Source organism: Ranitomeya imitator, chromosome 4 (assembly GCF_032444005.1).
Source record: "Ranitomeya imitator isolate aRanImi1 chromosome 4, aRanImi1.pri, whole genome shotgun sequence".
In the NCBI taxonomy this organism is placed as follows: Eukaryota; Metazoa; Chordata; class Amphibia; order Anura; family Dendrobatidae; genus Ranitomeya; species Ranitomeya imitator.
The window spans coordinates 233,063,774-233,090,495 of NC_091285.1; the positions used below are offsets into that span (position 1 = coordinate 233,063,774).

At 42.8% G+C, this 26,722-nt stretch overlaps 1 protein-coding gene across 3 annotated transcripts in view; it reads right to left on the reverse strand.

Annotated features, from left to right (window-relative positions):
* The window catches only part of ACSS3 (acyl-CoA synthetase short chain family member 3), a 298,198-nt gene that overhangs the window by 30,095 nt on the left and 241,381 nt on the right, over nt 1–26,722 (reverse strand). For all 3 annotated transcript variants that reach the window (XM_069764424.1, XM_069764422.1, XM_069764423.1), the window contains exons 9-11: nt 21,493–21,644; nt 8,784–8,887; nt 2,907–3,002 (exon numbers count right to left, since the gene is read on the reverse strand). In XM_069764424.1, the coding sequence (XP_069620525.1) occupies nt 2,907–3,002; nt 8,784–8,887; nt 21,493–21,644 (352 nt within the window). The remainder of the gene's footprint in view (nt 1–2,906; nt 3,003–8,783; nt 8,888–21,492; nt 21,645–26,722) is intronic.

Sequence of the window (26,722 nt, forward strand, 5' to 3'; positions counted from 1 at the left end):
ACTAGGCTAGTTATGTTAGATGGTCGGGACAAACTAGCCAAACATCCACACTCCCACCCAGGGGAGTGGTTAATGGTATATAATGTGACTAGGGTGTGGGTCACATGTTCCTGTGTGGTTCCAGTGTTTGGACCTGAGTGGTGAAGGTCTTGGAAGTATGTGTTGGATTTCCTGGGAGTAGGAATCCTGAAGAGCACATGCGGATGTGTTGGATTTCCTGGGAGTAGGAGTCCTGAAGAGCACATGGTGGGGCTTTGAACTTGCTAGTGGCCTGGGGTATTTGACTGACGTCCTGAATAGCACCTGGACAGCTTATATGCCTGGGGTGTTGGACGAGGTCCTGAATAGTACCTGGACAGGTGATATGCCTGGGGTGTCGGACGAGGTCCTGAATAGCACCTGGACAGGTCACATTTGCGGTTTATGTGTTGGATGTCCTGGGAGTAGGAGTCCTGAAGAGGTCATGCTGGTGTGTTGAGAGGTTCTGGGAGTAGGACCGGATCCCTGAATAGCGCACAGTAGGACTCTGTTTCTGGATGGTCTATGTTGGGGAAGCTACCGTCCTTCGGTGAGTCTGGACTGACTAAGAAATGCCACCCAGGCAAGTTGGTGATCCCTGTAAGGCAGCTTTCCCGGAGGAGTGGACTGACAAGGAGTCAGCAGGTGGAGCAGGAGCGCCCGTCAGGTACCTATACAGACTGTTGGTGCTTGTAATGTTCCATGAACTGTGTGGTCTCCCACGGTGACTGAACGGAGTGAGGTTCGGCGTATTTTGAGACCTCGACCCAGTGTCATATGCGCTGTATGTGACTTGGGACATTGGTGAAGTGTACAGCATACAGACACCCATGGTAACTGGGCGAAGTGAGAGGTCCAGCATGTTTAGTGTCTGTGAGACAAAGCCATAAATGAAGTATTTAAGATAAAGTTGCAAGTTAATATCACCAGTTGGTGCTTGTTGTGTTATGAAATGTAAATGTGAACTGTGCACAACCCAGTTTATGACACTTTAATAAACCGTATAGACTGTGTTTAAGCGAAAAATCATGCCTGACTACGTTAATCCCGTCCCCCAATACACTCAGTAAGAGCAATCTTGCAGTATGTACTCACACTTTGTCAAGGCCGATTCTCTTAGGCTTATTTGGGAAATCTTATACAACTATTATGGGCTTAAAGGGGTTGTTTTATCAGGGACAACCCATTTCAAAATATGACCTTGAAGGTTCAGCTCTCTTCCCAATCTGGTTTGATTGATAAAATCCCAAACCTTATGGCAATGTTTTGTCCTAAGGAAGCTATCCTGTGTGACCTCGAAATGCGTTAAGTATATAACCTGTTTGAAATAAAGCTTTGAAGAATATCACCCGGTTTCACCATTATCCTCGGTCTCTGGATCCGTGCCCTGCAGAAGTGGATTTATGCTCTTTACATGTTGCTTTGTTCCAACAAAAAAAGGTAAGCATACCTCTCCCCTATGTACCCCGTGTTTTTAAACAGTTAAGACTATATTTGCGCTTTCTTTGCTCTCCAGATTTTTCACTTCTCTCCCAAACTCTACTCATGGATGTCAATTAAGTCAGACTGGGCAGAATTAATGTGCGGCGAGATCATTTCATCCTCCCAAGCATTTTCATCCCCTTTTCAACCATGAAAAGCTACTTAACATACTGCACTTGTAGCGACTAAAGTCCTTTTTTTTTTTTTTTTTTTTTTTACAAAATACAATTTTTTTTTTTACTAAGAAGTACACCTTTATAAAGCACAGAAGTGATTCAGAAAGCTAGGGATGGTGTTTCGGAGACAAATGGGCTGCAGACAGGTTTTCTTGCAAGTAATATAACACTACAAAGGAATTAGGTGGTGTTTTCATTTTATAGATGGTCACTTTGATATGCGAGACAAACTTTATTTTACTAGAAATGTCGCTAGAGTTAGTTTTTACATTGCTGGCAAAATCTTCATTTTTTTTTTCCCTAAAAAAGTCAGATAAGACGTAAAATTCATACTTTTCCGTTGTATACATAGGGAAAAAAATGCAATTGCAGCTAACCCTTCTATGAACTAGTGATTCCTGGAGTGAAGCAAACATCCGATCCCAAAGAATGTAGAAAAGATGTATCCAGCTCCCATCCTAAGGTTAAAAAAAAATTACCTTTCATGAAATTCATTACAAATCAACACTACAAAAGTGTAATAAAATACACTTGTTTAGACTGATACGTATTTCAAACGTGTTAACGGTCTACACAAGTGTATTTTTTTTACATTTTTGTTCCATTGATTTTGCATTTTGTGATGAATTTAATAAATGGTAAGTTTTTATCGAACCTTGGAATGAGTGCTGGATACATTTTTTTTCCCACTGTCCAACATTCATGGTATGAGTACGTACATTGATGTATAGACCGACTGTGGATTTTGTGACTAAAACTCAATAGCTTTATAGATACATACAGAGCTGATGACTTCAGGTAGGAAGACCTGTGGTTGGTCTGGACATTGCTGTCCGTATTTGGACTGCGAATGTCAGATGTGTGAAAGATGCGTAACTCAGGCTGGCACTGATGAAAATTGTGCATTTTTTCCCTAAACATAGCAGTCTATGAAAATGTAGAGGCTAGGATTCTTTTACTTAGCAGTTTAGAAAAGTCCTAAAGAGACTAATTTTTGGAATTGTCAGTATGCATTTTATTCATGCATATAGCCACTTGTCCGTTTATACTATCTATACTCCAGTCAGGCCTCTCTAATCCTGCCATTTTTGCTAAAGCTCTCCAGAGCCAGGAGCTTTATCTTTTTATAAAATCTGAGTAATTGTGGCTGCTAAAGCAAGGAAAATCTATTGAGAGCAATATAAAATGTCATTGTGGTTGAAGCAAGTGAAGTAGACTGTATTGACTTACCATTGTACCCTGGGACAGGCTTTCCGGCTTGTCCTGGCGGAGGTGCCAATGAATTTCCTAGACCAGTACATGTTGCGGATATAGGGGATCCTGTTTCTAGAAAAAGACATGTCACTAGAACACTCACATATAAGCATCACATTATCCTGGGAATAAGATGGAATACAGAATTAGGGCTTGTGAACACTGTTGTATTATGGCTCTATACAACCTCCCATTTTTTTCAGAACTAAGATATGGCAACCAAACAATTTAAGACCATGCAAAAGAGTCTGGGTGGAAAAGGTTGTTCCCAAAAACTAGCAAGGGGTTTACAGGCCTAATAACAGCATCTGGGTTAGCTCAGCAGGGTGGAGTTGAACAGAGGTGTGTTTGATGGATAAACATGTTTAAATTGCATGAGCTAATACTGTCTGGAAACAGATATTGGTGAGGCTGCTACCATTACTTTGTTTGATTACGCCTGAAGAAAGGACGGTTTATGTTATTAATTTGTACTGGAGAAAAGCTGTTTTTGTTTTCGAGCTGTAAAGTTTATGATGGACAATAAACTTTACACTGTTTTTTGATATAAAAACCCTAACCGGTTCATATACAAGAGACCTAAGCTCTTTTATTTTTGCTTAATGTATATATTCAATTGCAATATGTGTATACATGTGCATATTTTATATGTGGGCCTATTGATAATATGCATGTGTGTATGTGCATAGTGTTTATGGGTATGTTCCTTTGTATACCCCAGTGGGGCATGATGGAGTGGGAATTCAGATACAGTTATGTGAAAAAGTGGATGACCCCTTCCTGATTTCCTTTTCTTTTGCATGTTTGTCACACTTAAATGTTAAGGCACCTTCACACTAAACGATATCGCTAGCGATCCGTGACGTTGCAGCGTCCTGGCTAGCGATATCGTTCAGTTTGACACACAGCAGCGATCAGAATCCTGCTGTGATGTCGTTGGTCGGGGCTAGAAGGCCAGAACTTTATTTGGTCGCTGGCTCTCCCGCTGACATCGCTGAATCGGCGTGTGTGACGCCGATTCAGCGATGTCTTCGCTGGTAACCAGGGTAAACATCGGGTTACTAAGCGCAGGGCCGCGCTTAGTAACCCGATGTTTACCCTGGTTACCATCCTAAAAGTAAAAAAAACAAACGCTTCATACTTACCTTCCACTGTCTGTCCCCGGCGCTCTGCTTTCCTGCACTCACTGTTTACACAGCGGCCGGAAAGCAGAGCCGCTCTGCTTTCCGGCCGCTGTGCTCACAGCCAGTACAGAGAAGCACAGCGCCGGGGACAGACAGCGGAAGGTAAGTATGAAGCGTTTGTTTTATTTACTTTTAGGATGGTAACCAGGGTAAACATCGGGTTACTAAGCGCGGCCCTGCGCTTAGTAACCCGATGTTTACCCTGGTTACCGGCATCATTGGTCGCTGGAGAGCTGTCTGTGTGACAGCTCTCCAGCGACCAAACAGCGACGCTGCAGCGATCCGGATCGTTGTCTGGATCGCTGCAGCGTCGTTTAGTGTGAAGGTACCTTTACAGATCACCAAACAAATTCACATATTAGACAAAGATAAAACAAGTAAACACAAAATGCAGTTTTTATATGAAAGTCTTGATTAAGGGAAAAAGAAATCCAAACCTACAGGGCCCCGGGTGAAAAAGTAATTGCCCCCCCCACCCCTTAAAACGAAAATTAACTGTGGTTTATCACATCTTTGGAAAGCCGAGTTCAAATTCCCTAGCCACACACAGGCCTTATTACTGCAACATCTGTTCTCAATCAAGAAATCACTTAAAAATGACTTACCTGACAAAGTAAATATTTATTAAACAGGTCATGACTTACCTGACAAAGTAAAGTAGCCCAAAATATCCTTAAAAGCTAGACATTATTATTATTATTATTAGACATCATCGAAACAAACAAAGTAATTGATATCTATCAGTCTGGTAAAGGTTATGCAGCCATTTCTCAAGCTTTGGGACTCCAGCAAACCATAGTGAGAGACATTCTCCACAAATATCAAAAACATTTAACAGTGGTGAACCTTCCCAGGAGTGGCTGGCTGACTAAAATTACCCTACAAGAGCAGTGAGGACTCATCCAAGAGGTCACAAAAGACCCCACAAAAACATCCACGGAGCTGCAGTCCTCACTAGGTACAGTTAAGGTCAGTGGTCATGACAATAAAAAAGAGACTGGGCAAAAGTGGCCTACATAGCAGAGCTCCAAGACAAAAACCACTGCTGAGCAATAAGAGCAAAAGCTCGTCTCAGTTTTGCCAGAAAACATCTTGATCATCCCCAAGACTTTTGGGAGAATACTCTGTGGACCGATGAGACAAAAGTTGAACTTTTTGAAAGGTGTTTGGCCCATTACATCTTGCATAGAAGTAACACAGCATTTCATAAAAGGAACATCATAACAACAGTAAAATATGGTGGTGGTAGTGTCATGGTCTAGGGTTGTTTTGCTGCTTCAGGACGTAGAAGACTTGCTGTGGTAAATGGAACCATGAATTCTGCTGTCTAACAAACAATCCTGAAGGAGAATGTCCGGCCATCTGTTCGTAACCTCAAGCTGAAGTGCACTTGGGTTATGCAGCAGGACAATGATCCAAAACACACCAGCAAGTCCACCCTTGGATGGCTTAAGAAAAACAAAATTGAGACTTTGGAATGGCCTAATCAAAGTCCTGACCTTAACCCAATTGAGACGCTAAAAAGGTGCTTGATGCTCAGAAACCTTCCAATGTAGCTGAATTACAACAATTCTGCAAAGATGAGTGGGCCAAAATTCCTCCAGAGCATTGCAAAAGACTCATTTCCAGTTATTGCAAACAATTGCAGTTGTTGCTGTTAAAGGTGGTCCAACCAGTTATTAGGAGGTAACCAGGTTTAAGGGGCAATCAATTTTTCACACAGGGCCCTGTAGGTTCAGATTTATTTTCCCTTAATAATGAAGACCTTCACTTAAAAACTCTATTTTGGGTTTACTTGTGTTATCTTTGTCTAATATTTAAATTTGTTTGGTGATCGGAAACATTTAAGTGTGAAAAACATACAAAAGAATAAGAAATCAGGAAGGGGGCAAACACCTTTTCACACAACTGTATGCCTCTTTGAATTTCAGTTATTTTTGGTTACTTCTGATTGTATCTATTTCCATTTTCAGAAACAAGTCCTCAATGTATAAATACAGAGTTTCAGTGTAGCTAAGCAAACCAAAATCCAATTGTACTGTGCTTTGAACAGTATCTCAAAAATGCAAAAGATGGAAGTGGAATCTGACGTAAACATGAAAAACTATAATTGTGTAAAGATACAAATCACACAAAATATTACTCCAAGGTAATTCCTGATCTTGTCCAAATAAATATTTACTATTCACTGTTCTCTGTCCACTTATCAGTTTTGAAAAAAACGCAAAATAAATAATAACCAAAAAACATCAAAATTGTTTACAAAAATTGGCCCAATTTTAACAGTGGAAACGGGAATAAAGGCCTTACACGAGTAGATCTTTTAGCTGATATAGATATTAAATTCACAATTGCTCAATATTGCTCATGTTTATAGTAACAAGTAGAGATGGGTAGATTGACTCACTGGACTCCGATCTATTGGCCAGGTCAGTAGTCTCTGGCTGCTGAACAGGAGGCTTCCAAGTTTCTTATATTTCGGGATTTGCAGTGTGGCTTTTGATTTTTGATTAGCCATGGCTGACACAACATCTTCATTGTGGTATGTCGTACAGATGAGGTTGCGCAAGCCCTGGCAACACAAACGCCATGCCAGGGATCCCGGAAGTTGAGACATTTACGAGCCTCCCTTTCAGTTACTACTGACTTGACTGAGTCCAGCAAATCGATCATCCCATTTCTAGTATTTCTAGTAGCAATAATATCCATCTGAGCCAACGTACAGTACATCTGCCAAAACTGTTTCCAAATAATCCAATGACAGTTATCCTGTTCTCAAGCAGGAGTGACTGAATGCAAAGCACAGGAGAACTCTGTGCTTTCCATTCCAAACGTTAGTTGAAAAGAGGAAAAGTGTCATATCTATAAAAGTGTCACAAGGAGATTTTCTCAAACATCTCCAAATGTCATGGTGGCATCAGATTCAGACACTCCTCATGAATCCATAGACAGCTATGGTCAGCACAATGTAACTCGGGCATTGACTTCTAGAGCTGCAGATCCTAGGCAAGTTAGAAGGAGTTAAATCTTTGCTGGACTTAGCTTGTTGATTGGATGTGGTCACAGGCTGCGGGAGAACGAGTCATGTTTGCTCTTTCCCTATTTAAGCTGGCTCCACTGTTCAAGTAATGCCAACAATAGTTCTCTATCCTGGTCTGGAGAGTTGGACACGTCCTGGTTATTAGTGGTTATTTCATAAGTTGTTGCGAATGGTGTTTAGTTAACCTTTTCCTTTTTCCCTAGGTATCTTTATGTTACTTTGTTGCCTCTTGGGCTGCACACTTTATATTCCTCTGTGTATTTCATTGAGAGAGTGTTGTGATTGTGCTTCCGTTTCTGCCCTGTATCTTGTTTTGTATTTCTCCACACACTGCACAGACTAGTGCTACTTAGGAGCATATGAAGGAACAAGGCTCAGGCATCTCCACCTTCAGGAGTAATGCTGAGTCAGGGATAGCCAGGGACCACTAGCATGAGGATCAGTATGGTGCACATTTGGTATCTCAACGTCACACCGTATCATAAGGGTTGCAGTGGTTGATGTTACACCTTGGCCTTAGGTTTTTTCTACTATTTAAGAAGACATTGTTGGTATTATAAATGGAACATACTGGATTGAGCAGATTGTTACAGAATTTGCACTGGGGTCCAAAATCTCCGAGCTAAACCTCTGTAGTACAGTAAGCAAAAAAAAAAAAGACTTAAAAAATGAAGACAGAAATCAAATCTAAAGAAGGATATCATTTGCTTTAACACAAATGTATATTATTATTCTGGATCATGCACTAACCTAATCAAATATGGGTGAAATTTTCCCACAATACAGAAACTGCTGAGTTTACAAAACACAGAGACTGTAGACTTGAAAATGACAACCTCTTTTGTATTCTGGATATCAATCAGAAGTTTGGTTCATTGAGTTGAAGATTAACAATTTTAACATTTTAAATCCAATTTACCTCAATATGACTTTCTACATAAACAATAATAGTATGCGTACGACCGCTGTCTCCAGTAAGGAGATTAGACCGCAGATGAAGATTTACATTTAAGCTGATGATCTGGATTTTGTTTGGGGAATATGTAACTAAGGTAATTCTCAATCCAAATCTGAATAAAGAGAGCATTACTGAAAGTGCTGAGATTAGGTTATCCATTCTGCACCCACATTGTGTTAATAAAAAAACTAACTGAATTTCACAGTAATTTCGCCATTAGGCTATGACATACGTTATAAAACCAAAAATAGTAACACAGGACTGATATGTGCAGAAAAAAAAGTGCTACTAATATTTCATATGGATGCGAGAACCTCTCAATGTACTTAAATATAGAGAGCTAAAGTGATAGCAGAATATATCACTTGGTTGTTTCTTTGAGGTTGAACAGAGCAGCGTATTGTATTGTGTTTTTTTTTTAATTTTAAAAGTGATGCTGTGCCAGATCAGTGTAAATGACATGATCAATGCAGACATCAGAGTAATATTTATGGGCACGGGTAGTTCTTAGTATGGATACATGAGTTTCAGGAGAGTTTTCTCAGGGACATTATACTATTTTTGCAACAACATAATCATGTTAAGTTAGTGTTTGGATCTTGACTCAATAGTGATATGTTCAACATGGTGGAACACTTTTGCTAGGCCAACAAATTGTTAAAAGTACTTACCAGTTTGCCACCAATGATCGAGTACAGGAACCTTGAAAATCCTCTTGGACCATTCTAATGTTTCTACATCACACCGTTCTCCCGCAACGTAGAGAGTCCGGAATCTAGTAGAAAAGAGGTATGACATTGCTTTTATAAGTGTGTTCAGGTCTATGGCCATGTTCACACCATCCTTTTTTTCATGCGGAATCGCCGCGATTTTCCCGCTGCGGGTCCGCAGATGTTTTCCATGCAGGGTACATTACAATGTACCCTATGGAAAACAGGAACTGCTGTGCCCACATTGCGGAAAATCGCGAAAAAAGCTGCACTGTATAGCCGCGGTAAAAAAGAAGTACCATGTCACTTCTTTTTGCGGAACTGCAGGGGTTCTGCACCCATAGACCTCCATTGTGAGGTCAAACCCGCAGTAAAACCCGCAGATGAAAAAAATATCTGCGGGTTTTCTGCGGTTTGTGGTGCAGAACCGCTGCAGTGTGGCTGCCCCCCCGTGCCCCAATCCCACCCCCCCATGCTCTGATGCCACCCCCCCGTGCTCCAACGCCCCCCCCGTGCCCTCATCTCCCCCCCTTATACTTACCCGGCCTCCCGGTGTCCGTCCGGCCGTCTTCTCCCTGGGCGCCGCCATCTTGCAAAATGGCGGGCGCATGCGCAGTGCGCCCGCCGAATCTGCCGGCCGGCAGATTCGTTCCAAAGTGCATTTTGATCACTGAGATATAATCTATCTCAGTGATCAAAATAAAAAAAATAGTAAATGACCCCCCCCCCTTTGTCACCCCCATAGGTAGGGACAATAAAAAAATTAAGAATTTTTTTTTTCCACTAAGGTTAGAATAGGGTTAGGGTTAGGGGTAGGGTTAGGGGTAGGGTTAGGGGTAGGGTTAGGGGTAGGGGTAGGATTAGGGGTAGGGTTAGGGGTAGGGTTAGGGTATTTTCAGCCTTTTTAACCCTAAAAAACTTCCTAGAAAACACACAGACTCTGCATAGAAAACTGCATCAAAAAACGCATCAAAAAACGCACCAAAAAACGCACCAAAAAAGCACCAAAAAAAGGACCTGCGTTTTCTGCCAAGAGCTGCGGTTTTTAGTCCTGAAAAAATAGGAGGGAAATCAGGAACGTGTGAACATAGCCTATCACTTATCAGATCAGTCATTTTTGAATATGTGACCACTAGCTAAGCTCAAACTTTGAAAAACATTGTCTTGATAGACTGCAGTCATCAAATTTTAATTTTTGTAGCACCCATTTATTTTTATCCTGTGTAGTATATCAATATTCTGTTTGTTGCTGGGAAAGCATGATTAAGCAGCCTATATGTCATTATTATTTCATACTCTTGGATATCAGCCTTCGCGGTCAGGGTCCTCTCTCCTCCTGTACCAGTTATGACTTGTATTGTTTAAGATTATTGTACTTGTTTTTATTATGTATACCCCTCCTCACATGTAAAGCACCATGGAATAAATGGCACTATAATAATAAATAATAATAATAATATCAGCACTAAGTACATGATGATGCAGAGGTGGACTTTGAATTGTCTGCCTCTTAAACAACAAAGGTCATGGGCTCCTTACCACCAGCTATAAGATTATATCTACAGTTGAAACCAGAAGTTTACATACTGTACACTATATAAAAAGACACATATGCATGTTTTTCTCAATATCTGACAAGAAATCAGAATAAACCTTTCCTGTTTTAGGTTAACTAGGATGACCATATTTATTAATAATTTGCCAAATGCCAGAATAATGAGAGAGAATGTTTTAAGGCATTTTTACTACTTTGTGCAAACCAAAATTGAACTCTTTGGATGTCATAATATCGACCATATTTGGAGGCCAAAATGCACTGCAAAATCACCCCAAAACACCATACCGACAGTGAAGTTTTAAGGTGGGAATATCATGGTGTGGGGTGATTCTTCAGCATACTGCACTGGCAAACTCCATATCATGGAAGGAAAGATGAATGCACAAATGTACCGAGACATTCTTGATAAAAATCTGCTGCCATCTACCAGGATCATGATGAAAGAAATGAAGGTGGACATTTCAGCAAAACAATGATCCCAAAAACTCTCAATTGGTTTCAGAGAAAGAAAATTAAGCTGCTAGAATAGCCCAGCCAATCACCTGACCTGAATCCAATAGAAAATTCATGGAAGGAAAGGAACTAAAGCTCAGAGTTCATATAAGGAGCCCACGGAAACCTCTAGAGGCCAAAATCACACCTAACAAATGCATACGACTGGTTTCTCCATATAGGAGGCGTTTTAAAGCTGTCAAAATCACCAACAAAGGCTTTTGTAGGAAGTGGATTGGGTGGGTTGTTACTGATATCTGGTGACAATTTCATGTCAATAGCACCTTTAGAAATATGTTTACTTACAAAATTGGTGACAGGTTCAATACTAATTTCGCAAACTGTATTTTAAAAACGCTGTTCCATGTGGAAAAAAATATGCAGAGAATCTGTATCTCTCATGAACTATTCTACTCTCTATGATGAAAAACAAAGAACTTAGAACTCATAACTAAACCTTTGACTTCCACCAGCATAAAACATCATGCTGAAAATGGGATGTGGCGCCTAATGGGTCATTAATTCTATATTACAGATTGCAGCTTGGTTATTATACACATGATATTAAATTCAAAATATTCATTCTCATACTCAGGGCGAGTGTTTCAGGAGCCTTAAGGTATTAAATGAGTCAATCAAACACATCTGGTCCCAACAGTACACCCTTGGGCACTCAAAGTACTAAGCAATGAAACTGATATTACGAAAACCAACAAGCAGCTTGCCAAGCAACATCTGACTTTTAACAGAAATTTGTTTAAAAAAACTAAAACTAGAAGATAGAGTCATAACAATACAATACAAAATGTTCCATTTTTTATTTTTGCTTACTATATAGCAGTATGTATAACCAATGTCAGTTACAAGCGGAGACCTCGTTAGATGTCAACAGTAAACACAGCTTACTTTTTACATGTTATAAGTAGAAAATGTTATAGTAGATTTAAGATATCAAGATCAACGCCACTTAATTATAATTTCTCAATCTATCTGTCCCACAGTGTCTCCTTCTGGGATGACTTTAATGATGTGAAATAGAAACGATGCAAGAATGAATCACTGTATAGTTTTCATCAGAGAATTTGCACAATTCTGCTGTGAGCGAGCTTGCAGCAGTCTTGTGTCTCAGCTGATTAGTGATGAAGATTCATCTACCTCTGTAATTAAGCAAACATCAACAAATATGAAGCTTTATATGGCACATCTGACTTTCACAGCAACTTAGCATGTTCCTAAAGGGCAAATATTCATGCCACGGATAAAAATATTAAGCAATTCCCTAACCAAACATTCCATTTACATAATTTTAGCTATACACATCTCAATTTCTAATCAGTGCAAGTTCATTACACAGTCAAGACACTTGATCACGCACTGGTACTGCGAGTGTCATTTTAGTTAGTTTTAGCAGAGCAGGCGTAGCTTTTGTTTTCCATTAAAATGTTTCATATCACCCTAATTACCGTATCTCACCCTTCCTCTCCATTTTTTTCCAGAATTTACAATAGAAGTACAGAAGTCCCTCAAGCTAAAATAACCCCTGGTTGCAATATTTTTCAGAACACAAAGGTCTTAGTAGGTTGAATGTGGTTTCAAATTACAAAGTCAAAGATACATCAATCTGCACCATCAGCAGGGCCGTATTTATAACTAGGCCAAGGAGGGCATGTACCTGTGGCGGCAGGGAGGAGGGGGCGGCACTTTATAGGTAATAAAGCATTTATTACAGAGATCCGGGCCTCAGAAATCGGCAGGTATATTGTGTAAATGCAAAGTAGGAAAATGTATGAGTGTATTATGTACTGTATATGTTAGGAGTAGCAGAACTTCAGTAGGAGGATGAATGGAGGCTGCAGTTCCTGCAAGACAGACATTCTGTCACGGAGTTACCGCGACAGAGCAGTACCAGAAGACCATGGCGTCTGATGGCTTCTGCTTCATCGCTGAGAAGAAGCACTTCTCATGTGTATTAAAAGTGTTTTGTTTTCTTTCAGCAGGAAAGGGGTTAATAGGCCATGTGGAAATTCCTGCTTTCAGCTGTGCTCGGTTAGCCACTCCTCTCTCCTATAAAAGCTAGGCCTTCTGGTCAGATCCTTGTATGAGATAGCACTTGCTTGATAGACCTGGAGTAGTGAGGAGCTGGTGTTTGGAGAGCTGGAGGAATTTATTGTGCGACAGTTGTATGGTTTGTACGCTTGGAAAATTCCGCATATTTTGTGTGAGTGGAGTTTTCTTTTTATACTTGTCTTTGTTCCGCTGTTTGTCGGGTTGGTGTACTGTTGTACACGGTAGCGCCTCTCTTCCCCGGGTGGGGGAGTTGGACAGACGCAGTGCGGCAGTCAGGAGACAGGGCGAGGGCAGAGGCCCCGGCATTCTCGCCATCTGAGGTATCCCGAGGAGCAGGGCGAGTTAGGGCGCCCCGTAGAGCTAGGGCCAGGAAAGGTGTCCTTGGTCCCAGTTTACTCGCCAGTCCAATCGTGACATTATTTCAGACCCAAAAGCATTTTTCTGATCCGTTATGGATCCTATTACAGCGCTGACAGGGCAGTTGCAGCAGCTCAGTCTGGAGGTGGCGGATTTACGCACGGTGGTTTCACAGCACTCTGTTACATCTGGTGTGGGGATCTCACTTTCCAACCAAAAACCATTGTGGAGCCCAAGGTCGCGCTGCCAGACAGGTTCTCCGGAGGGTGGGACAAGTTTGTTGTGTTCCGGGAGGCCTGCAAACTTTATTTCCGGCTGCGTCCAGTATCCTCGGGTACGGAGGAGCAACGGGTGGGGATTGTTATCTCGCTCCTACAGGGGGACCCACAAGCATGGGCATTTTCTCTTCCATCTGACTCAGTCACTTCAGTCAGTAGAGGGCTTCTTCCAGGCCTTGGGCTTAGTGTATGATGACCCTGATCGTGTCTCCTTGGCTGAGTCGTCTCTGCGCCAACTTCAGCAAGGAGACCGTCAGGCGGAGGAATATTGCTCCGAGTTCCGGCGGTGGGCCACTGACACTAGATGGAATGACCCGGCCCTCCGTAGTCAGTTCTGCGAGGGTCTTTCCGTAAGGATAAGGCATGCTTTAGCTCTCTATGAGACTCTGGATTCCCTTGAGGCGGCCATGTCTCTGGCGATCCGGGTTGATCGCCGTCTTCGCCAGAGGCATAGGGAGACACCTCTGGGGGCAGGAGGTCCAAGTTTGAGCATGACCAGTACTGATTCTACTGTGGAACCCATGCAAGTGGGTGCAACGTCCCAACCTAGCAAACTTGCTTTAATTCGACGTAACGGGGGAGTGTGCTTTTGTTGTGGCAAGATAGGTCATTTTGTGAGCACATGTCCTACCCGTCACTTGTTTAAACAACCGCCGGAAAACTAGAGAGCCCGGGTTGCGGGGAGGTAGGCAACTCAGGTGTACTCATAACCTCTGTGGGAACTACTCGTTTTTTCCTTCCAGCTATGTTATATGTGGGTGAAAATAAGGTTGACGTGTCCACCTTCTTGGACAGTGGGGCGGGGTTTAATTTGGCCGACACAGGGTTCGTTCGGGACCAAGGCCTTGTCTTACAAACCCTGTCCAGACCTATACCCATAATAGCTATTGATTCCGGTTCTCTAAGACAGGGGCACTTCACGCAGGTAGTCCATGACTTACGGCTACAGGTAGGGGCCATACACTCTGAGGTGTTAAAATGTTATGTGCTTGAGGGCCTGCCCTCACCTGTGGAACTGGGACTTCCTTGGCTGGCTCTGCACAATCCAGTAATTGATTGGCAGACACAGGAAGTGGTAAAATGGAGTACATACTGTCAAGGACACTGTTTTGGTACCCGGTTGGCAAGGGTGGATACCCAGTCTGTGCCCCATTACCTGTCAGACTTCGTGGATGTGTTTTCTGAGCAGGGGAGCCAAGAGCTTCCCCCACATCGTCCTTATGATTGTGCCATCAATCTGGTTCCTGGTGCCAAGCTGCACAAGAGCAGACTCTATAACATCTCAGGTCCAGAAAGGCAGGCCATGAAGGACTATATTACAGAAAGTCTGGCTAAGGGCCATATCCGACCTTCCTCTTCACCCCTTGCTGCAGGGTTCTTTTTCGTAAAGAAGAAGGATGGCGGGTTACGTCCTTGCCTGGATTTCCGTGAACTTAATGCTATCACGGTCCGTGATCCGTATCCGCTACCTCTTATACCTGACCTTTTAATCAAATTGTTGGGGCAAAATGGTTCTCTAAAATGGACCTCAGGGTGGGCGTACAATCTCATTCGCATTAAGGAGGGTGATGAGTGGAAGACTGCGTTCAATACACCAGAAGGACACTACGAGAATCTAGTGATGCCTTTTGGGTTGACGAACGCGCCCGCCGTCTTCCAGCACTTTATTAATGACATCTTTAGTCACCTTGTAGGCAGGTTTGTTGTTATCTACCTGGATGACATTCTCGTGTACTCACCTGACCTTGAGTCACACCAGCAACATGTCAGACAAGTCCTACAGATACTTTGTGACAATAAATTGTATGTCAAACCTGAAAAGTGCATGTTCTCGGTGGAGGAGATCCCTTTCCTTGGATATGTAATATCTGCCACCGGTTTTTGCATGGATCCGGTGAAAATCCGGCCGGTATTGGAATGGGATCGTCCTGAGGATTTGAAGGCCTTACAAAGGTTTTTGGGTTTTGCCAATTACTACCGTAAATTCATAAAGAACTTTTCAGTAGTAGCTAAACCACTCACTGATATGACTAAAAAAGGGACGGCTTCTCCAAGTGGTCCAGTCCTGCCAGGGAGGCATTTGACACTTTGAAAGGGTGTTTTGCTTCTGCGCCGATTCTTATTCAGCCTGATGTCACTCAGTCATTCATTGTGGAGGTGGATGAATCCGAGGTGGGAGTGAGGGCTGTATTATCGCAAGGTGTGTCTCCTGGTAAATGGCAACCATGCGCTTACTTCTCTAAAAAACTGTCGCCTGCTGAGAGAAACTATGATATTGGTAATAGGGAACTCTTAGCTATCAAATGGGCATTTGAAGAGTGGCATCATTTTTTGGAAGGAGCGGTTCACCCTGTGACGGTGATCACTGACCATAAGAATCTGGTTTACTTGAAGTTGGCAAAATGTCTTACACCTCGTCAGGCAAGATGGGCTTTGTTCTTTACCAGATTTAACTTTTTTGTTACTTTTAGGCCGGGAAGCAAAAATGTTAAGGCAGATGCTTTGTCCCGTTGCTTTCCTGGGGGAGGCGATAAGTGCAAACCAGTACCTATTCTACAAAAAGGGGTAGCAATGGCGTCCATATGCTCCAATCTTGAAAGAGAGGTAGCGGACGCTCAGGGGGATGCCCCTGCTACCTGTCCTCTTGGTAAACTATTTGTACCAGTCAATCTCCGTCTTAGAATCCTGAGTGAACATCATGATACGGTGCTGGCTGGACATCCAGGGATTAAGGCTACCGCGGATCTACTTACTCAGCGTTTTTGGTGGCCAGGTGCTTTTAAGGATGTTCAGAAGTATGTCACCGCCTGCAATATCTGTGCGCGTTCTAAGACTTCACATACTCGTTCGTCAGGGGCTCTCCTACCTTTGGAGATTCCCAGCAGACCTTATAATCATTTGTCGATCAATTTTATTACGGATCTACCTGTGTCTGGAGGGAACGCTGTAATTCTGGTGGTAGTGGACAGGTTCAGTAAAATGTCTCATTTTATTGCTTTGTCAGCTTTGCCTAATGCCAAAACTCTGGCGCAAATCTTCGTCAGGGAAATAATAAGACTGCATGGAATTCCTACGGATATTGTTTCTGTTCGGGGGTGCAGTTTATCTCCAAATTTTGGAGGGCGTTTTGCACCCATTTGGGGATCCATTTGACTAAACGGGTTAATCAGAATTTAGAGACATATCTTAGATGCTTTGTATCTGAGAATCAGGAGGACTGGGTGACCTACTTACCGTTGGCTGAATTTGCAGTTAATAATCGCTGTCAGGAATCAACTGGTAAGTCCCCATTTTTTGGGGCATATGGGTTTCATCCTCAGTTTAGTTCGTTCAATGGTGATCGCATTTCTGGTTTACCGGAGGAGGAACGGTTCTCTTCTTCTATTTCTACGATTTGGTAGGGGGTGATTAATAATTTGCAAAAGATGGGCTCCAAATATAAGAGAGTGTGGCTGATCGGAGACGTTTGGTGGGTCCGGACCTGAGTGTTGGTGACTTGGTGTGGCTGTCATCAAGGAACATTAAGCTAAAGATTCCATCTTGGAAATTGGGTCCCAGGTTTATTGGTCCCTATAAGATCCTAGCCGTCGTCAATCCGGTAGCATTCCGCCTTGCTCTGCCACCTACGTTTAAAATCCACAATGTGTTTCACCGTTCTCTTCTCAAGAAGTACGTGGCATCTGCAGGATCTTCACCACTGCCACCTTCTCCTGTCATTGTCGATGGTAATCTGGAGTTCAAGACAGCCAAGGTCTTCAATACATGGTACATTGGAAGGGGTACCGTCCTGAGGAGAGGATGTGGGTTCCAGCTTCCGACGTTCATGCGACCAGACTGGTTCAGGCCTTTAATGCGGCCCACCCAGATAAACCAGGTCCTGAGGTTCCGGAGGTCCCTCATAGAAGGGGGGTACTGTCACAGAGTTACCGCGACAGAGCAGTACCAGAAGACCACGGCGTCTGATGGCTTCTGCTTCATCGCTGAGAAGAAGCACTTCTCCTGTGTATTAAAAGTGTTTTGTTTTCTTTCAGCAGGACAGGGGTTAATAGGCCATGTGGAAATTCCTGCTTTCAGCTGTGCTCGGTTAGCCACTCCTCTCTCCTATAAAAGCTAGGCCTTCTGGTCAGATCCTTGTCTGAGATAGCACTTGCTTGATAGACCTGGAGTAGTGAGGAGCTGGTGTTTGGAGAGCTGGAGGAATTTATTGTGCGACAGTTGTATGGTTTGTACACTTGGAAAATTCCTCATCCTTACCTGCTTTATTTACCCTCCCCGTCCTTCACACCCTGGTGGATACCTCTGTTATTTGTGAGAGCATATTTTGCGTGAGGAGTTTTCTTTTTACCCTTGTCTTTGTTCCCCTGTTTGTCGGGTTGGTGTACTGTTGTACATGGTAGCGCCTCTCTTCCCCGGGTGGGGGGAGGGGGACAGACGCAGGGCGGCAGTCAGGAGACAGGGCGAGGGCGGAGGCCCCGGCATCCTCGCTATCTGAGGTATCCCGGGGAACAGGGCGAGTTAGGGCGCCCCCTAGAGCTAGGGCCAGGAAAGGTGCCCCTGGTCCCAGTTTACTCGCCAGTCCAATCGTGACACATTCATTCATTGAGTGGAGTAGACCTCTACAGAGATTATCACCTCCTCTGTGAATCAGAACCAAAGACACTGCTGAAGTAAGGTGCACAATTGGACAGTGATATTTTCCTCCCTTTTTTGAAAGCTCTCCCACTCTGCACTAGTTATTAGCTGCAAAATTTCAGAATAGTATATACACACACACACACACCTGTATTTATGTGATTAAATCTGGACTTAAGGTATATATACATACACACACACACACAAAGTGCTGCCCCTTCCTGATTTCCTATTATTTTTGCAAGGTTGTTACACCTAAATGTTTCAGATCACTAAACAAATTTAAATATTAAGGTACCGTCACATTAAGCGACGCTGCATCGATCTAGACAACGATGCCGATCGCTGCAGCGTTGCTGTTTAGTCGTTGTGTGGTCGCTGGAGAGCTGTCACACAGACAGCTCTCCAGCGACCAACGATGCCGAAGTCCCTGGGTTACAAGTGAACACATCGCTGAATCGGCGTCATACACGCCGATTCAGGGATGTCAGCAGGTGATCCAGCGGCAAAATAAAGTTCTGGCCTTCTAGCTCCGACCAGCGATGTCACAGCAGGATCCTGATCGCTGCTGCGTGTCAAACACAACGATATCGCTATCCAGGACGCTGCAACGTCACGGATCGCTATCATTCTAAAGTTGCTCAGTGTGAAGGTACCTTAAGACAAAGCCAACACAAGTAAACACAAAATGCAGTTTTTAAATGAAGGTCTTTATTATTAAGGGAAAAATAAATCTAAACCTACCGGGACCTGAGTGAAAAAGTGATTGCCCCTAAACCTAATAACTGGTTCGGCAACCCTTAGCAGCAACAACTGCAATCAAGTATTTGCGATAACCAGTAGTGAGTCTTTTATAATGCTCTGGAGAAATTTTGGCCCACTCATCTTTGCAGAATCCGATTAAGGTAAAAACTTGACTGGGCTACTCCAAAGTCTCAATTTTGTGTTTCTTAAGCCATACAGAGGTGGTCTTGCTGGTGTGTTTTGGATCCTTGTCCTACTGCATAACCCAAGTGCACTTAAGCTTGAGGTCATGAACAGGTGAACGGACATTCTCCTTCAGGATTTTTTTTTGTAGATAGCAGAATTCATTTTTCCATTTACCACAACAAGTCTTCCAGGTCCTGAAGCAGCAAAACAACCATAGACTATCACACTACAACTAGAGATGGGGAAACACCTGGATGTTCGGATCCGGTGGGTTCAGCCGAACAGTTACAAAAAGTTTGGGTTCGGGTACCAGAACAGTACCCGGACCCGAACCCATATCCCATTCAGTTGAATGGGGGGCCCAAACATCCAGTGTTTGCTGCACTGTAATGTGCATGACAGCGTGGCAAACATCACTTCTGATCGGCGGTGAAATCATCCCCAACGGTCAGAGAACTGTGGTTCCCACACTGTCAAAAGACAGAGTGAGCGCTCAGCTGTGATCGAAGGTATAAAGTTTACCTCTGGTCACTGATATCACCTGATGGGACTACAGCTCTCAAAATCTGACATCTGCTGTCGCTAATAACAGTGAGAGCAGGAGCGATGGATGGAAGTATTCATCAGCCGCTCCTGCGCTGTAAATAAATAATTTTTAAAAAAAAACAGCGTGGATTCCCCTGTGTTTTTTGTTAATCAGCCAGGCAAAAAACTCACAGGTGGGGGTTGCAACTGTCAGCTATCACCTTCAGCAAGGCTAGTTATCAAGAATAAAGGGGTCCCCACTATGTATTTTTTAATTACTTAAATAAATAATTAAAAAAAACAGTGTGGCTCCCCCCATTTTTTGACAACTAAACTTGCTAAAGCAGACAGCAGGGGGCTGGTATTCTCAGGCTGGTAAGGGGCCATGGATATTGCCCCCCCCCCCCCCAGCCTAAAAATAGCAGCCCGCAGCTGCCCAGAAAAGGCGCATCTATTAGATGCGCCAATTCTGGTGCTTTGCCCGGCTCTTCCCACTTGCCCTGTAGCGGTGGCAAGTGGGGTGATAGTTGGGGGGGTTGATGTCACCTTTGTATTGTCCGTGACATCAAGTCCCGAGGTTAGTAAAGGAGAGGCGTCTGCCACCATAGATGAGTATAGGTGTCATTATTTTATATGCAGAAAACATATTGATTGGGAAGAGGTTGTCCCAGTAGTGGAAAACCACTTTAAATTAATACTATACTTGCTAATTCTCTCAAATTGCACAGGAGAGCCCCAGTTTAAGGCTATGTTCACACTAAGTGTTTTTGCAGCGTTTTTTGCTGCATTTTTGTGTGCTAATTTTCAGCTGTGTTTTACGGTACCAGCTTTGTCTATGAGATTTCAGAAATCTCATGCACACAGCTTGGTTTTGTTGTCATCAGTATTTTGTGCTTTGCAGCGATTTGTGGACATAGAGCATGTCACTTCTTTCAGCGTTTTTCACCCATTGAATTGCATGAAAAAAATGCGTTGCAAAAAACACAACGTTTTTGCCGCAGCTTCTTTCCTGCCAAGCACCCAGGTTTTGAAACAGGAAAAAAAAGCAGCAAAAACACCCAGTGTGAACTTTGCCTAAGAGGAGATCTCGGTGCCTAGGGCAGCTAACTATAAATACTGCCCTGGCTCTGTGGTCCTTCATTGCATAATACAATTTACACATGAGCTACACATAAAAAAAGTTCTGTAGAATAGGAGCGCAGCCTGATGCAGGTGTAGGGGCTCAAACACTGATTCCAGCGATGTTTCACTTACTGATCTACATGCTGTCATTTTTGATACAATCACTGTTTTCTCTGCGACAGATCTAGTGGTCCTTAGAATGTCATGCTCTGTATAACTCCGCCCACATGACTGATTAGCAGCTTTCTGTTAATGGACAGTATACACAGAAAGCTGCCAATCAGTTGTGGGCGGAGTTACACAGAACAATTGACTAGGAGGCACAAGACCCTAGTCTCCTGCGGATAAAACACTGATTTTATTCACACGTCACCTAGTAAGTGACACATCACACCCCTACACCATGCTACTCTCGGATTACATAGCAAAAATCAGCTGACAGATTCCCTTTAACGCATGCACATAACTGGTTTTATCTCCTGACAAGACCTTAGTTAAAAGTACCGTATTACTAAAGCTGACATAGAAGCAACTGCAATCTTTAAGAAATCAACTGATGTTCGGTTCATTCATTTTAATAACTGCTCAAACAACGGATTCCAACCAAATTATTGGTCACCTCACTGTCTGACAAAATAGACTACTTGTGGCCCACACATACGTTTTAGCTATGAAACAAGTAACAATTCCGTGGAAAGATCAGTCTTACTTTGATAAAGAATATTGCTTTCCTAAGGCCGCCTCTGGATCTTGCTGACGAATGGCTCGAATTGCAGTTGGAGCAGTAAACATGGCGGCTACTCCATGTTCAGACAGGACCCGGAAATACGCAGAGGCATCTGGTGTTCCCACTGGCTTCCCCTGTGGATGGTTTTATTAAGTTATTCAAAAATACTTACAAATTCTCAGAATTATATCATATTTTAGAGCTACGGTACCTTTTAAAGATACAAGAAGACCATTTTTCTGCCCATACAGCTGCATAACATCATACCACCTTCTACATGATTAGTGCACTAAAAAAGTGCACCCTCACAGTTCAAGTGAGCAGTTTATATACCAACCAAAGAAAAAATAATAAAATGCTAAAAGGCTTGCATAAATAAAATAGTAGCTTTAATAAGGTTATCTAAAAATAACGCATTTCGAATTACTGTCTCGCCTTCACATATAAAGACATAGCATATCTGAAGAAGAGGCACATTCCCTCGAAACGCGTCATTTTTAGACAAGCTTATTCAAGACCAAGATTTGATTTTATTTGTTTTCCTCTGGATTTTCCATACACCAGTCAGTGGTTAAATTCATCATACCAGTCAGACTCCGTAGGCAGTTGCTCCTAAGCGGTTTCAACATTATTATCTATCACGTCTGCATAGTTATTGTAGCCAATCACAACAAGGCGAAGACCTTCATAGCCCGATTACATCTTTTCTATAGGTTTATAAAGATTATTACGCCATGTACAGGACTTTGCAGATTTTTTTACTTGTTCGAGCTATTTAGAAGATACTATATTACCGAGATGATTAGGACAACCTCTTTACAAGTTGTCTTAAGTGTCTGTCCAATCTTCTTAAATTGAAAGCCATGCTCTTTAATCTGATTTTATGAAAATTCTGGATGACAAATAATTGACCAAAGAGATTACGGTCACCTGTTTTATACCTTAAAAACCATACCAATCACCCTTAAAATCATGTAAACGGGGCCCTAACAACCCCTTTATACCTTCATGGGTGCCCCTGCATACACCCAAAAAAGTCTTTTATTCATGTTCAACCCTGCATGTAAATTGAGCGGTGTGGTACAATTGGTGAATCCAGAATGCACTCAGTTCTGCATCAGTCCCTTCAATCACCACCACTTCTATCTTGATGGAAGCTGACATCTTCGTCATCCATACAGTGCTCAAACTCTCGCGCCTGCACAGTGGAATCGGAGAATTGCACAGGCGCACCTCATCTGCACCTAACAGCCAGGGTGCTGGTGACGTAGAAGTGAAGCCGTAGAAGTGACTTCGCTCTTCCAGACTCCGATTCCACTAAGTACAGTACCCACTGTGTGGGTGACATTAAGGCTACTTTCACACTAGCGTCGGAATCTCCCCGTCGCAATGCGTCGGGCAGAGATTCCGACGCTAGCGTTTAATGCACTGCACAATGGAGGCAGCGGATGCATTTCTCTGGCGCATCCGCTGCCCCATTGTGAGGTGCGGGGAGGTGGGGGCGGAGTTCTGGCCGCACATGCGTGGTCGGAAAAAGCGGTCCGTCAGGAGCAAAAAACGTTACATGTAGCATTTTTTGCTCCCGACGGTCCGCCAAAGCACGACGTATCCATCGCACGACGGATGCGACGTGTGGCAATCCGTCGCAATGCGTTATCAATACAAGTCTATGGGGAAAAAACGCATCCTGCAAGCACTTTTGCAGGATGCGTTTTTTCTGCAAAACGACGCATTGTGACGGATTGCAGTTAACGCTAGTGTGAAAGTAGCCTAAGAGAGAAGAGGCGGCATATGAAGCGACTGGGGTGGTGCTGATAGCAATCTGGATTCGCCCATCGGACCAGGCCGCGTAGTTTGAATTTCAGATGCATGCAGGGGCACCTATGAGGGTATAAAGTTGTTGTGAAAACCCCGTTGACATGCTTTTAAAAGTGATAGGCAGGGTATATAAGGCATAAAACTGGTGACAGCTTCCCTTTAAAATCACCGATGCACTTTCATACCACCATCCTTGTTTATTGTCCAATGTGAACAACCAATTCCATTTATATTGCTTCTACATTAGAGTTCACACCTCCAAAAATTCACTAACAAACAAACATGACGAAAAAGAAAATGCCCTTACCGCAGACGCTACTCATACCACCCTCGCGAACAGCTTAATGTATTACCGGGAATAACAGGAAATGCAAACCTTGCACGCTAACATTTTTCACATTTTTCACGTGTATTTAACAAAAAATAGACTTGACAGAAAGGTTCTTGAGAAGTAAAGAATGGACGCAGCAGCAAGAGCACTGTATGGAAGTAAAGGACGGGGGCCACCAAGGTAATAATGTAAAAGACAACGTCTAAGTGCAATTTAAATGCCATTCTAAAGAAAACACTTGTTCTTTTCTAGCATGCAAACTATTGCACAGCTTGTGCTTTACTGCTAATGGAAAAAACTAATATAATGTTTAGTCACTGTTTACATCTTGATTTTGTTAACAGAAACAAAGACGCTGATAAAAAGGGCCACCGGAGCACATTGTTTCCATAGCAACATCAAATGTTATACCTTGCTTTTATCTACAGGAAGTATTCATGTTTTATGTCGCCGCAGCAGGTGATTAAGTCAAATTAGAAATGATCTAGTTAAAAAGTCTTTCAAGAGTAAAGAAAGAAAAAATTATCAAAGAAGCACATTTTATTGAATCTCGGTCAATATAGGGCAAAAATTGTAGTCATACTCTTCAACCTCTTCACACCCAAAATCATTGTTACCTGTGTGCCATGTACCTGAATAGAAATTACAGATTTTTAGGTGTTAAAGATGTGCAAAGATATAGATATTTAAAATAATGTAGATAGATATAATAGATATATAGGATAGATCGAGCTAATAAATTAATGAAAAAAATTATGTGGGCTACCCCCCAGTTTTGATACTCAGCAAAAGCTAAAGAAAATAGCTGCGAGCTGATTTTATCAAGCTGGGAAGGTCATGGGTTATAGGGCTCTTCCAAGCCTAAATATAGCAGCAGCCACCCTAGAAGTGATGCATCATGTTAGCTGCGCCAACTCGAGCACTTCCCCTTCGCTCTTCCCGATTGCTCTGCTGCGTTGGCAATCAGGCAATGGTTGTTGGGATTGATGTCAGCTGTGAAAAACACTGTCTAAAAACACAGCTGACATCAAGCCCTCGTGTTCGTAATGGAGAGGTGTCTATCAAACACACTCATTACTGACGCAGTAATAAAAAGGAGAACAAAAAACACACACAAAAATACTTTTATCTTAAAAAAAAATAAAAATACTCCCCAACTTTTTCCCTGGTTCACCAATTTATTTTAAAAATAACAAATACAAGCAGGTCCGACATAGTCTACAAACGGAAACATGAAGTACATAAAAAGAGATAAATAAAAACAAGACGCTGTCTCTCGTTCATCAATTTATAATAAAAAAAGTTCCCACGTAGGTTTGACATAATCCTGCGCTTCCCATGAGGTTCCCTAAATCTGGCTCATGATGCGCTTAGCGAGAAATGGCGACTGTGAAGAGCAGTAATGTTACTGACATCACTGCTCTTCAAAGTCGCTGGGACTTGCGTAGAGCAGCATAAGCCGGATTTGGAGAACAGATTACACCGGATCATAGTGGGAGCTTTATTAAATAGTAAATTGGTGCACCAATTCTGGCGGTTTGCCCGACTCCTCCCTTTTGCTCTGCTGCAGTGGCAAGTGGGGTAATAGTTGTGGGGTTGATGTCAGTTTTTTCATGATCACTGACATCAAGCCCAGGACTTTGTGTGGAAAGGCATCTGGTAGATGCATTTCCATTACTAAGTCCTATTTTTTTAAAATAAAACTTACTGATCCTCTTTTACCCATTTATTCACCAAAAAATAAAACAAAAAAGCAAAGTTATACTTACCTTTTTGTCGATAATCCATTAATGCCCATGTCCCACAAGGATCCGGATGGTATGGTGAATGATCACATCAGTGATGCAACTGCTCTCTACGCCAGTCATAAAACACTAAGCAGAGAATATGACTGCAGTAACCAGCGGTAACCTTAATGCTGTCTCCGCCGGTCACAGGCAGCCGCGCTCCATAAAGTAAAATGCTCCGCACATAAAAAAAATTCCACGAATCTCCAGTCTCCTCAGCATTTTCTGACTCACTCCAGTGCTCAGCACAGAGGGTGTGCTTTAGTGATGTCATTGCACCCTCTGCCCTGAAACGTCACAAAGTCAGAAGACGCTGAAGACATTGGAGCTGCAAGGAACTCCACTCCATTACTAATCCTTGGGCTTGATGTCAGCTGAAATTACAAAGCTGACATCAACCCCACAAATATTACCCCACTTACCACCATACAAGGGCAAGTGGGAAGAGGGAGGCTAAACACCAGAATTGGTGCATCTTATGGATGCGCCATTTCTGGGTTGGCTGAGGACTGATGTTCTTAGTCTAGGAGGAGGCCAATATCCATTGCTCCTTCCTAGGCTATTAATCTCAGTCCATAGCTGTCTATTTAGTCTTTGTTAGTTAGATAATATAGGGGGACCTCACATCATTTTTTTTTAGGAGGGGTCTCCCCTATAATAACCAGTAAAGGCTAAGTAAACAGCGTTTAGCTGATATTAATAGCCTGGAAACCTACATGGATATTGGACCCTTCCCAAAATATTAACATCAGCCCCCAACCGTCAGCTTCCCTTCAGCTGGTTATAAAAATCACAGGGACCAAAAGCCATTTTTTTTCATTTATTTTTATTAGCAAGTACAGTAAAATACACAACCAAGGTAACCTTAGTTCACAGCTTCCAGGTGTTCCAGCAGTAGGAAACACAAGTAACCTTAAAGTATCCCTCAGTTTCCCATGAGGTTTTTGGGCCTAGCAGCTGCTGGGAGACTCGGTGGCTGTGAACTCAAATAACCTTCAAGGTTACCTGAGTTCACAGCCACCAGGTCTTACAACAGCTCGAACTGATGAATGTCGCAGTCTTGGTTGTTCATCAGTCCGACACTGGCGCTGTGCAGATTAGAACCATCTGCTATGAACTCAGGTGACCTGGCAGTGAGGTTCTCAGTTCAGAGAGGCCTTGCACTCACGAGAAATGAGTGCTGTGAACTGAGAAAACCTTACTGACATCACCTCAGTTCCCAGCAGCCGGGTCTTGACACCCAGCGACACCCAGCAGTTGCTGCACCTCCAGTGTT